Source organism: Channa argus, chromosome 20 (genome assembly GCF_033026475.1).
Source record: "Channa argus isolate prfri chromosome 20, Channa argus male v1.0, whole genome shotgun sequence".
In the NCBI taxonomy this organism is placed as follows: Eukaryota; Metazoa; Chordata; class Actinopteri; order Anabantiformes; family Channidae; genus Channa; species Channa argus.
The window spans coordinates 3,715,411-3,727,629 of NC_090216.1; the positions used below are offsets into that span (position 1 = coordinate 3,715,411).

Consider the following 12,219-nt stretch of genomic DNA (forward strand, 5'->3'; position numbering starts at 1 on the left):
TATTTCTTTGCATTATATCATATTATCTTTGGGTTGGTTCTGACTTCTGACATGAACTAATATTTAACGTTATTCTTTCTTCCGGCTTGCTAATCCTCAAGGATCCACTTCCTGGTGAAGTTCTGCAGACTTATGGGCGCCACACCTCCGCTGGCAGAAGAGGGCAACACTGAAACCTCCAGTGAGTCAGTCCTATACCAGGTGAGCACACACTGAGTCAACTAATGGCTAAATGAGAGGGATTTAATGAATTATTGTGTTCAGAATATTGAAGCTTTGCTAAAAAGGGTTTTTGATGTAGATAACAAGACTAAGTTGGTCAATTTTTAGTGCAATTTGAGAAACTTTTTGATTTGCAATCACGAGGTTTAGTGATTGCAAAGAAACATTTAATTCACTTATCTGCTGTTGTGCCAGCTGGGTGTTAGGACCAGATTCTGCAAAGGGAACATTTTAATTTTTTAGAAAGTTAAACAGTAAAATTTGGTTGTTAATCACAAAGACTGGAAACAGCAGCTCTAACCATTTCCTGGTGTGCTAAGCTAACTGGCTGCTGGACTCGTAACAAAGCAGAATCTCATAGTTGCAACCAGTTTGTAGTTTTTGCTTGTAAGATTGAGAAAGTTAAGATTTGGGTCATAACAAAAACACCAGAAAGACTTCAGGTTGGATATTATGCATATTTATTAAGCAATCTTTTCAACACAGTCATGTTTATGGATTGAATATGCCTCAAATGTAAGAGGAATGCAGCTCTTAAAAACAAAAATCCCTAATGAGATTAAGTTAAAACAAAACACCATAGGCTTATATACAAGTGGATGGGGTGGGCATGTGCAAGAGGTGCATGGGGATTGAGGGCGTGTATGATGATGGGTTGGTACAACAGGAAGATTTCTGAAGGTAAGGAGACAGAAGGGGGCTGGGGGCTGGCTTTAGTACATGTAGCCTTTGGAGTAGGGCTGCGGGCCCATGGTTTGGGGGGCTGGTTCTGTGGTGTAGGGAACTCCCTCGTCTAGGTGGGAAAGGGGCACTGTGTCCTCCTCATTGACGTAGCGCTCAAACTCTGCTTTCAGGCTGGGGCGCTGATTGTCGGGGAAGGCGAGAGAGATGAGGGCCTCGGGCTCACACACGAACTTGTAAACGTAGCGTTCTCCTGCCACCTGGAGACAGAGGGACAGGAAATGGCTTTAAGGATATGGATAACGCTGAACTTCATGTGTTTGGTAAGTTTCAAAAACGTAGCCACTAAGCTTTCTTTTAAATTCAAGACCCCTCTAATGATAACTGGATAAACACAACATCGACACTCACGGGCAACTTCTGTAGGTAAACCTGTACAATCTAATACAGCAGCTCTGACGTGAATTTTACAAGTAAAATGTCAGAAAGCTGATGAGTCGTACTGGAGTCATTATATTAAGAGGTGGTCTTAATGTTTTGCCCCTTTCATTATAAACAGGATGGCCTAAATATTAGAACCACCTCTTGATATAATGCACTCCAGTATAACTCATTCCCTTTCTTTATTAGATTGTACAGGTGCATGTCATGATCAGTTAATTTGTTCATATCTTATTTTCAAGTACAGCTGTTATCAATTATAGTTGATGTAATAAAACATGAATGACTTACATTCAGGGGCAGCAGACTTGATGGCCAAGTTAAAAAAAGTAAGAAATTCAAGACGCTGCCAACCTAGTTCTAGATTTATAAATTTACTAGGAAGTGGCCCCATAAAGTAAGTGACTGTTCTACATGTGAAGCACTTGATTTCATGGACATTAGCAAATGTAAGACTGAAATATCTGCGATCACAAATTCTTGTCCAATATGAACATAGTGTGTGTTGTACCTTCTGCATGATTCCCTTCTCATAGTAATAGCGCAGAGAGCGACTGAGCTTGTCATAGTTCATGGCTGGACGGTTCTTCTGCATGCCCCACAGCCTGGCAACCTGAGAGGGTGGAGGAAGGAGAAAACATCAGGCATCAGTAAGCTTTGAGGTTTATTTTCATGTTTCTGAGGGTCTTAAGAACATGGCCTTCTTCAAATGAATCAACAACAGATGAGAAGTGTTTGCGTCAAGATTTTCTTGTCCTAAAGTTTAGACTCCCACAGTCCTAATCACGCAGCTGTGTGCATTTCCACCTTGTAAGCACTAGGGATCGTCAGTAGCCAGTCAAAGTCCTCTGTGCTCTTTAACTCAACGTCAAACATGCCAACACCAGGGCGAGTCCCCACATGTGGATTCACTTCCTCTTTATGTAAGCCATTACCACTTGAATGCAACCAGAGTCCCGAAGTGTTCTCAGTGAAACAAGACTCACGGCTGGTTGTCAAAGGCAGGCCACGACCTACAACCCCAAACTGAACTCTCCGCTGATGAAGGGGGGCAACACGGCAACTCTGTTCACTTTACAGTAAATGAGCTTTGTTTACTAACATCTCAGACACGGGAAGGAAGAGACAGGTTGTGTTCCACAAATGCTGTCCAGCCGACATCCCCGTGCGATCTGAGTGCTCTCAGCACTAATTGCTCTTGTAAAACTTTTACCCCCATTCATTTTTAATGTACAGTAAAAGATAATGGAAAACACGGTGTGGCCTCTCCACCTAAGTGAATGCTGTCTGATACATCCAATTAAACTGCAGACTTAAACATCGCGAAAATGTCTCGACTACAGCCATGTGAGGAGGTGAGAGATTATTCTGCGATAGTGCTTGTCCTTCATTTATCAATCCAGCACTTTATGTGTTGAATAATAAATGGGGCACTAATGGACAACAGATCAGAATAGACCTGAGGAAAGTGGCTAAAACAAACCAAAGAAGTCTCAAGTCTAGGTAACATCTTAAAATGTTGCCAAAAAATGGATCTTGGTTGTCGTCAGTTATATCAACTCTACACATTTAGGGTAGTATTACAACGTTTCAATGATATTAAGCAAGCACATCTGTTATTTTATGCAATAAACTCCTTTCCTTCCTTTTTTTTGGGTCACATCAAGCAGCCATCATCATGACAAACCCTGGGAAAACGGCACAAGGCCCTCGCATGATGCAATGTTTATACCATAGCTGGCTGATAAGACGCCTGTTCCCAACCTAGATGGGCGTTTCAGAAACCAGGAAACCCAAATTCTATATTGTCACTTAAAAAGAAATTAATATGTCATCACAGCTGATAGTTATTTCCTGCATTCATTACATTTATGTGTGACAGTATCTCTCCTCCTTTTCCCCCATTAAAGGTTTCGGATTGAAAGAAAAGATGCTGCAGATTCAGACGCACCTCTTCAGGTTCGATGAGTTTGAATTCCATTCCACGGCCAGTCCAGGCGATGAAGTGGGCATTGCCTGGGTCGTCCAGCAGGGCCACCAGGAACTGCCACAGCTGCAACGAGCCGCGGCGCTGGTATGGTGCGCCCTCACGAAAAACGCCGCCCCCCTCCTGCTTCACCTCACCTGGGGGAGAAAAGAGACTGGGGGCTCAGCATGTTTACAGGCTATGATCACATAAATCAAAATGCTTTGTTTGTATTTCAAATGGGCCGTGGGTTCCTGACTCTAACCAGCATATGATGCAATTCAAACATGTGTGTAGGTTCAACCACATCAATTTGATAGATACGTTTACCACATCAAAGAGCATCAGACTATAAAGATTAAAACATTAAATGATCAAAAATGGTTCTACTACATGTGAAAACATGTTTGCCTCGTAACACCTGCAAAGTATCTGAATTACAGTGGGAGCAGTTCACGTCTGCACACGTGAACTGAACCACTGGCCTGTGTGTACTCTTTGGCTGAAGCAACGTGGAGGTAAACGGACACTGATTCGTTTTTGGTTGTTTACCGGTTACTGGATACGTCGTACACAAGTGTGGGAACATGAGAAGCTCAGCTAAGTTACTGCTGTTGCCTATGAGAGAACTTGCACACTTCACTGGTTTAACCAGTGTGGACACCCCCGGGCTCTCCACTCACTCAATCTCCTTTATCAGCAATCATGGGAAACTGCCCGTCTCTGTGCACGCAGAAACCAAACCCACCAACTAAGCTGCTGAATACACAAAGATCTCTGACGTCTATATAAGACAATAGTCAGGTGTAATGATTGGAGTAGGTGATCGTGCAGCTAGTGTTTCTCTCCTCTACCTGCTGGGATCCAACTAACACCTTGCCAAGTGCACCGCTAATGAAATTGTGGGATGGCAGAAGGATTATGGGTGGAGCACTCACCTTCGAACTTCTCTGGAACCACACGGGAGTCATTTTCAAACAGATAGCCTGCAAAACAACGGGAGAATTGCTCAAGTTTCAAGGGGGTTTGATCTTAGCACAACTAGGTTCATTTGGCATCTCTACCAAGCTTTGACTAGCATCCCAACAAAATACAAGGATCTATTCATGCATGAATAATGTTAAGCCAATTAGTGTGCACTTTACTTTTATAGAAGTAGACTAGAGCACTTCAGTAACAGCAAGAGCATTTCACAGTGGAAACATTGAAAGGGACTTGGATCTTTGCTCCCGGTTATGTTAGTGCACTTATTTCTAACATGTTTTTAGGGGTTTGAGAGTCGTTTTAAAACTCCTACATGCGAAACATAATGGTGCAACAAACAATGGGGTGAAAGAATGATTGATTGTTTTCCTTTTTTGCTAGGGAAATAGTGTGCTTTTTTCCAGCAGTTATGTTTATTCAGGGATTCTTGAGGCAGGGCTGAAGCAACAGCCTCTGCCAATGGAAACACAGACACCCTGCGCCAGTTAGCCAGTGGCCACAGAGCTCTAACCAGTAAAGGTTCAGTATGGATAAAACACTGGAGGGGAGGGGATTGAACACATTCGTGCATAATACACCAACATCTTTATGATATTATCTGCTGATAAACTAATTATATGTTAAAATGGTGCAAAATATAAAAGGTACATTAGAACAGAGGTCAAAGTGGAAATGCTAAAATTCTAATTACCTTCATTGCTGTGCTGGGGGTTTCGGTAGCCCTCAGTGGGTTGGTACATAGAGGGACATCCAGGCACATCTGTGACAAGAAGAGATTAAGTTTACTGATAAATAGTTAAGAAAAAAAACATAATACACAGAGAGAGAAATCAATTCTAAGAAAAAATACGATTGATGGGACCATTCGTGGCTAAATTGTTCATTTTATAAAAAGACTGACCAATTAAAAATTGAAGGTCAAAAAGGAGGAGGATTCAATTCATTCAGGGTTAAGTTTGTTCAACTGAATAAAAATGAACTTAATGCTTACTAAGCTAATATCTGCTTGAGAAAGTCGTCGTATTCTATGGATATTTTGTGTCATCACCCCGAACATTGCAAGGACAAATACAGTATTTCTCATATCACTTCTCCTTTCTCTGGGGTATTTTTAGGCCCTGAGCAAGCACCTTCACCAGACCTGAAAAGTGGTACAGTATACAATGTCTGCACTTTGTCTGGGCACATCATTGACTGACTCACATCGCTGTATTCAACCAAAATAGATTTCATATTCCTCCTCATAAGGCCTCCAAGCAAAATTCTCTGCAAGCACATTTAACACGTTATAACAAGTTCTGTAAGAGTATTGTTCTCATTTTCCTGCTAAGGCTCTGCTCACCTGTATTTGTGGGCAAGTTTCTCTCCCTCTTTTTTGTTTTGTTTTTTGGGCTCTCTGCATACAAAAAGGTGTGTCCCTGACTATTCTATATGTTTGTCTGTTTTCCTGTTATGAACAAGACAAGCAAGAGAATAAAAACCGAAAGGTGCAGCTCTTTGCCTCTGGCTATGGTCGTGACTCACTTGTGGGGAATGCAGCTGCAGCGCTGTGACTGTGATAAGATGCCATTGGGGAAAACTCAAACCCTCTATTCCGGGGCAGGAGCACTCGATCATACTGTAAATAATATGTCTGCCAGCAATAGCAGGCTCTCACCAGGGAGTGATTGGTAGACTGGGTGTGAGAAGCCTGGGGTTAATTGTGTACCGAGTGGCAGGACCATTTTGTGTCTTTTATGTGACACAATGGTAGTGATTAGGCAATGGAATCCTAATTTGTTTCTGAAACGAGGAGTCTCTTTATTCAACGTGCTTTTAAAATGGAACTGCACACTGGTGGCATTTGGCTGTGATTGTTCACATTAAAAGAGAACATTGGTGGTGTTGTCTTTGCACGGTGCTTTGGTCTGCTCCATTACCATTTCCTATTACACGTGTATGACTGATCGTCCAATTAAATGGCCATAAATTAATGACATTCTAAGTCGGTTGGAAAATAAACCACCACCCACTCGGCCAAACGTACCAATGTTGCCTCTATAATCCATTTTAACGCCTAAGACTGTTTGCAGAGCACATTCGTTCAAAAGTACTTTAACACAAATTAGGCAATTAACTGCCTTGATGCAACAATATTTCATTGTAAAGTAAATTTGTGTTACTCAATTTTGAAAGGTAGTAAATGACAGTTTGTTATATCGATGTTTAGGGACTGTGGAGTCTCACGACTAATTTTATGCCTTCATCTTTGGCACACACACACTTATGTATAGTGATAATTGAGTTATGCTCAAGAGCATCTACCGGTATGTGAACAGAGTGAAACTTAATAATTCATATTCTCCAGACAGATTCATTTCATTTGACAAAAGGATCTAGATTAGTAACCTCCGTCTCATGAAAAGTGTGGTGGTTTACAGAGCTGCCGAGCTCCACGTATAACAAAACAATGATAAACTTTGATCTTTTGTGTCTGACCAGCTTCAGCTCCTATCAGAGACACAGGAAACTCCACCAAATTCAACTCTCTCTTCCTCCCAGCAGTTCCACACAGAAAAACATTCTTGTGTAGCGTCTTTCTTTCTCAAGGTTGTTGCGATTTCTTTTCAGTGCCATTTGCCCCCCCATCAAAGATGTGAGTAGAAAAACAGAGTGAGAAGACGCAGGCTGCTTATCCCTGGCTTTTTATTATAGATAAAAATGCTGGTATCCGTGGTGGAAACCTGCTTTGTAGCCATTCACCAGTGTCCACGTGGTCCAGTGGGAATCTTAACACAAGCATTGTACAGTGTCCGTCCAGCTGGACAGAACGTATGTGGAGTGTTCTATTTATTATTCCTAGTTGTTGTGAGGCAAACTGGTTTCTGTGCTTTCCACTATTAGAACTTGCTGTAAAATTGCCTGAACTGGTGACCCCACCCCATACCCCCCAGTTCTACCACTCCCACCCCTCACCCTCTCCCAGAGCACAGCCAGTGAGAGGTTTGAGTTACTGCGGCCATGCTCATTTTTCCATTATGAGTTCATCTGCCTGCAGAAAAAGGAAGCCGCTGGTGCAACATGAAACCTTGGAGCACTCCACCAGGGACTCTAGTTTTTCCAGTGCCCTCCATTTTCTCAATGAAATTCCTCTCTCTCACAGAGCAGTGCAAGGAAAGGAGGAGGGGGGGTTAGAAAAAAAAATAGCTGAAGCAGAAAAAATATCCTTGCGAACTCTTAGAGCTGAAAGGAGGAGTTTTTGGAGGCAGGGAGGGAGTTGGGTAGGAGTCTCGATACAGTGCAGAAGTTTGTTTGCCTTTTGTACATTTTGTTCTCGAGTTGTGTGCACGGAGGAGGGTTTGCCTTTAAAAGGGCATTTTTGAGCCAGAATGCAATGCAAGTGCTCTTTGACATCCCAAATGTCAAGAGAAGTCTCTAATGTGCAGTGGTTAATGAGTTAATCAGAAACCCCCGCAGCATTTTCACCCACTTGTTGTGATTAAAGCTAATAGATTACACGGATGATCTACTCTTTACTGAATGCTTCACACAAACAACCTACACTTTGAAGTATCCCTGAATGCCCTTCGCTTAAAGGACGTGCTACAGCTGCAGCTTCTGACAGATGGAAGCAGATGCTGCAGTGTTAGTTTAATGTACAACCCATGCATAAAGGCAAATGATAGGTCCACTACCATCCCAAGTGTTCTTCACAGAAATATCCAATTGACTGTTTAATTGAAATGTCATCCACACAAATGTTCTTCCAAAGTTTGGCAGTTGGTTTTGAGGTTATTGCTGTTGCTTTCCCAACTTTCTATTTGGTGATGCATAAAATGTTCACTTTTTTAGGCAGTTCTCACTCATCATATTTTAAAGTATACAGTAGGCGCAGTCACTCACCAGGTTCGTATGTGTAGTCCGTGGGCTCCTGCTTGACCATCATGTGGGCTGGTGGGAACCTGTGTGGCTGCGGGTGCGAGTGTGGATGTGGTTGGCTGTGAGGTCCATGGCCATGTCCCGGTCCGCTCCCGTGCCCGGGCCCTGCCATGTGAGCTGCCCGCTCATACAACGGGTCCAGGTATTCTTGCTTAAAGCTCTGCTGCAGGTAGGGCATGCAGGGGTCAGAGTGCTGACGATGGAAACCCCCGCCCCCACCGCCGCCTGGTCCTCCACCCCCACCGGCTCCACTGCCGCCATGCCCGGCAGGGGTAGATGGCATGCTTTGAAAGCCCTGGCCTGGTTGGGGGAACTGGGGGCACATGGGGTCTCCTGAAGGGCCCTGATATCTAGAACTGTGAAAAGGAATAAAGCAGCTCAGTTTACGATCTACAGACAGTAGCCAATGTATCATGAAATCGTAAAAGTCTGTGGTATCATAGTTGCTGCCGAGACTTGACCTGGTGTCCACTGGGTAACGGTTACTGGGCAGTGGCTGGGAAGTGGCAGCAGGGTTCATGTAACAAGCATCAGGCCGTCCGATTGCAGCAGGTTTTGGAGAGTAATGTTGCTGCATAGGTGACATGGGGGTCCCTGGGCAGGAGCTCTTGGCTCCTCCTGCAGCCCTTTTCTGCTCATAGGCACTGTCAAACAAACATGAGAACATTTAGAAGGGTGTGCTTATGTATTGGGGGGGGTTGGGGGTTCTTATTTGTTTATCCAGAAACAAAAGGGGAAGAAAAGTTGAGAAACCAACGACTACATAAAGTGCATAGCATTTGCCAATTTTGAGATATGCAACTCGTATTTCCACCATCTTAACACAGTTTCATTCTTCTTAAACTACATAACTCAAACAGAAACTCTGCATAAACAGACTGGTTTATAAAGTGGGAGACATTTGAAATGTGAAACACTACTTTCATGAGAAGAACCTGGAGGTACCTGGCATAAAGGCACTGCTCCCCACTGGGGTAACTGAAGCTCTGCTTATGGCTACAGGACTGGCTTGGGTCAGAGCCTGGGCTCTGCGGTTCCTTCTTGATGGTGACTGGAGGGCTGTGAAAGGCCACCGCTATAAGAGAGAGTAGACCGAAAACAGAGATGAGGGTCGGCGCATGCAAACACACACACGCAGACACACACACACAGAACACAGGTTTACTCCTTTCCCATTCAGTCCTGCCCTGATACTTCTGTCATTAGGCTGAAAGGCAGAAGCAAATACTTGTGTCTGCACAGAATTTGTTTTTATTTGTATTTTTTTAACATGCCGGCAAAAATGCTTAAGTGGCTGTCAGCTGCAAAACACAGGGCAGCAGACAGACATGTATAAACACATACTTACAGGAATATGCACATGAAAACACAAACCCTCACTCACACATACGTCTACATTCCTGCAGTCATTTCCCAAAGTGTCCTCGCCCACTTTTCTTCAATCTTCCAGACACAACAGCAGCCAAAACTTCCTCTCCTAAAGTCAAGCTCAAAGCTAAACAAGTCTATTGCAAAAGAGACGACTGCAGACTGATGAAAGCGAGTGTCACACTTCTGTTAGAACAGCATTTATTGCGATTCTCTTTTACACTTTGTTTTTTGCCTTTGAACAGAGAGAAAAACATAGAAAGGACAGAATGCTGAATAACCTGATCATGCCACACATTCACTTCAAGTCATTTTTGCTATTGGATGTTTCCCCAGAGGCATCAACGCGATCTTAAACACAGAAACACACAAACTGTCTGTCAACTTAGACTGCTGGAGGGGACCTTTGCCATAACGGCCACAGAAACCACCCAAAGTGGAGCTTCAAACTGTGCTGAGGGCTTGTGTTTATTATGCGAGGGGAGGTTTTCACCCGGAGAACTGTACAGGATGTTTTTCTGGTCTCGACAGGGTAAACAGCAGCAGCTGTGCACTTCCAGCTGGGGAGGCCTGTATTTATGTGTGCGTATGTGTGCATTTCGTGTGTATTAGCAAGCGCAGCGGCTCGATACCTAGGTGTATGCTTGTAAACGTGTGTTGTTACTGATTAAAAGTGTGTATCCGTGTGTGTGTCTGCAGTGGGTGTGGACCATACGGCGCAGGCCACACCGAAAGCTCAGCCCAGGTAATTACATAGCGTCGTTCATTGACAAAGAAGGAGGGGAAAGAAAATGTACGACTGACTGAATAAGGCCCAAAATTACTAAGACACAAAAAAGTAACAAAATGAAGGATGGAAAAAAGGAAGTGAACAAAAAGTGAGAGAAGACTGCGACAAACTACAAGAGCCTTGAATATCTGCGGTTTACTGCTGCTTGAAGAGATTCCCTCAAGTCTCAAAACACGTTTTTCAGTGAGTGCTGACACTTACAGCTTAATCATTCAAGTAATTTATATGGTAAACATGCTAATCATTGACCCGAGTCCTGCTTCTAAAATGTCGGGAATAGATTGTAAGTTAAGCTGTAAACTGTAGATCGTTTTATAAAAGCTGTTAGACCAAAAACTTTCAATTGAAAGAAAAATGGAAATGTCACTTTGGATCTTGGTAACCTGATGAACATTTCTTACGTTTTTTGAACTAGTATTCAAATATACAGTTTAGTTTTTCTAACTATTACACTGAAGGAAAAAAAAAACAGCTTTAGTGTCGTCATTGATGAACACATCACTTTAAAAAGTGGAAGGATTCAGTTTGACTGCTTAGAGTTGAAATTCCTTTCTGCTGCTACCAAGAGGTTTATTTCACTTTAAACGGTTTGCTCTGAGTACAGGGACATGTAGAAGATGATGAACCAAATCTAACACGCAGCACTGCTCATCATCATCATCATCACCTTCCTATTTTTGGTCTGTACTCACTCTCCCATGGCAGGCAGGCAGGTAAGGAAGTGTTAGCTTTAGAGGAGGATCAACGGGATTAGAGGGCATTTACCCAGATTTCCCAGACAGACGCGATGGGAATCCAGCCTCCTCTAAGTCGCCGACGGCTTGTCTGCTAGTACAGAGGATGGCACACAACTACCGCTCTATTAATACGAGCGGGTTTGTCTGTTGACATTGCCCCCTTTCTCTGCCATGGTCATGAACTGCAAACAATCCTCAGTGTGTGTACACAAGCCCACTCTCATTGCAGCCAAGTAGAGCCACTAATGCGATTGGCAGGAATATTGCCCTTGATGTGGTGCTCGGTTTATGAGGATGTTCCATTTCAAAGAGTCTGGTAACTGTGTCAGCTGTGCATGAAGGAGTCTGTGTATGAGCGAGTGCATTTGAGCTATTTGTGCATGACCTCTCTGCTATATTAAATCATTTTGTACATGAGGATCGGGCAGCTTTTTGTGTATTGCAGGTAATGGCAATTGCAGTGACGCGTGTGTTCAGTTAGGTCGAGTTGGTTGACGTTATGGTTAACGAGACTTAACTCTTAAAAGGCTTTAAACACATAAAGAAAATCCTGTGAGGCTGGACACAGCAGACTTTTGAGCTGGTTCACCATCATAACCAGATTAATTCTAGTAGCATGCTAACGTTTGCTAATGAGCACAGAATGGGTACATAATGATGTGCCAGGAGAAAAGACTGTCGATCACCTAAGTACCATTTGTGCTTTTGAAATACGTATGTCAAAATGCCCAACAGTCCATCCAACCATTTGTCGAGACCTTCACCGCAAAACTACAACCTTTTGATGGTACTATAGGAAACGTCTGGAGATCGGTAGAACCATTAAAAGAGGCCTCCTGTATTCTCACTCTCAAAACCAAAGGATCAAATTAATGCAGCAGAACTCGTCGAAATGTCAGAATGTCCCTCCAACCAGCAGCATTGATCCCCTGGGGACCATGCATGTCTGTTGAGATGTCTCGTTCTGGACCATATAAACCCAAACCACTAAAAACACGATATTGAAATTCATTTAAAATCCTGTTCCAAGAATAGTTCTTTAAACAAACTCTGCTCTACACCAACTATCACAAACTCTCTGGCATATTATAGTTAATCTTACTGTCCAAATT

General features: G+C 43.1%; 1 protein-coding gene and 1 long non-coding RNA gene across 5 annotated transcripts in view; one reads left to right on the forward strand and one right to left on the reverse strand.

Annotated features, from left to right (window-relative positions):
* Positions 1 to 666: 666 nt before the first annotated feature.
* The window catches only part of etv4 (ETS variant transcription factor 4), a 34,335-nt gene continuing 22,782 nt past the window's right edge, over positions 667 to 12,219 (reverse strand). For all 4 annotated transcript variants that reach the window (XM_067487571.1, XM_067487568.1, XM_067487569.1 and 1 more), the window contains 8 exons: positions 9,158 to 9,287; positions 8,674 to 8,856; positions 8,177 to 8,568; positions 4,986 to 5,054; positions 4,249 to 4,296; positions 3,296 to 3,468; positions 1,856 to 1,957; positions 667 to 1,163 (listed from right to left, as the gene is read on the reverse strand). In XM_067487571.1, coding sequence (XP_067343672.1) covers positions 936 to 1,163; positions 1,856 to 1,957; positions 3,296 to 3,468; positions 4,249 to 4,296; positions 4,986 to 5,054; positions 8,177 to 8,568; positions 8,674 to 8,856; positions 9,158 to 9,287 — 1,325 coding nt within the window. In that variant the 3' untranslated portion in view covers positions 667 to 935. The remainder of the gene's footprint in view (positions 1,164 to 1,855; positions 1,958 to 3,295; positions 3,469 to 4,248; positions 4,297 to 4,985; positions 5,055 to 8,176; positions 8,569 to 8,673; positions 8,857 to 9,157; positions 9,288 to 12,219) is intronic.
* LOC137105407 (uncharacterized) lies at positions 1,881 to 3,427 on the forward strand. Its single transcript, XR_010911810.1, has 2 exons — positions 1,881 to 1,994; positions 3,255 to 3,427. It is a non-coding gene; the product is annotated as an uncharacterized lncRNA (long non-coding RNA).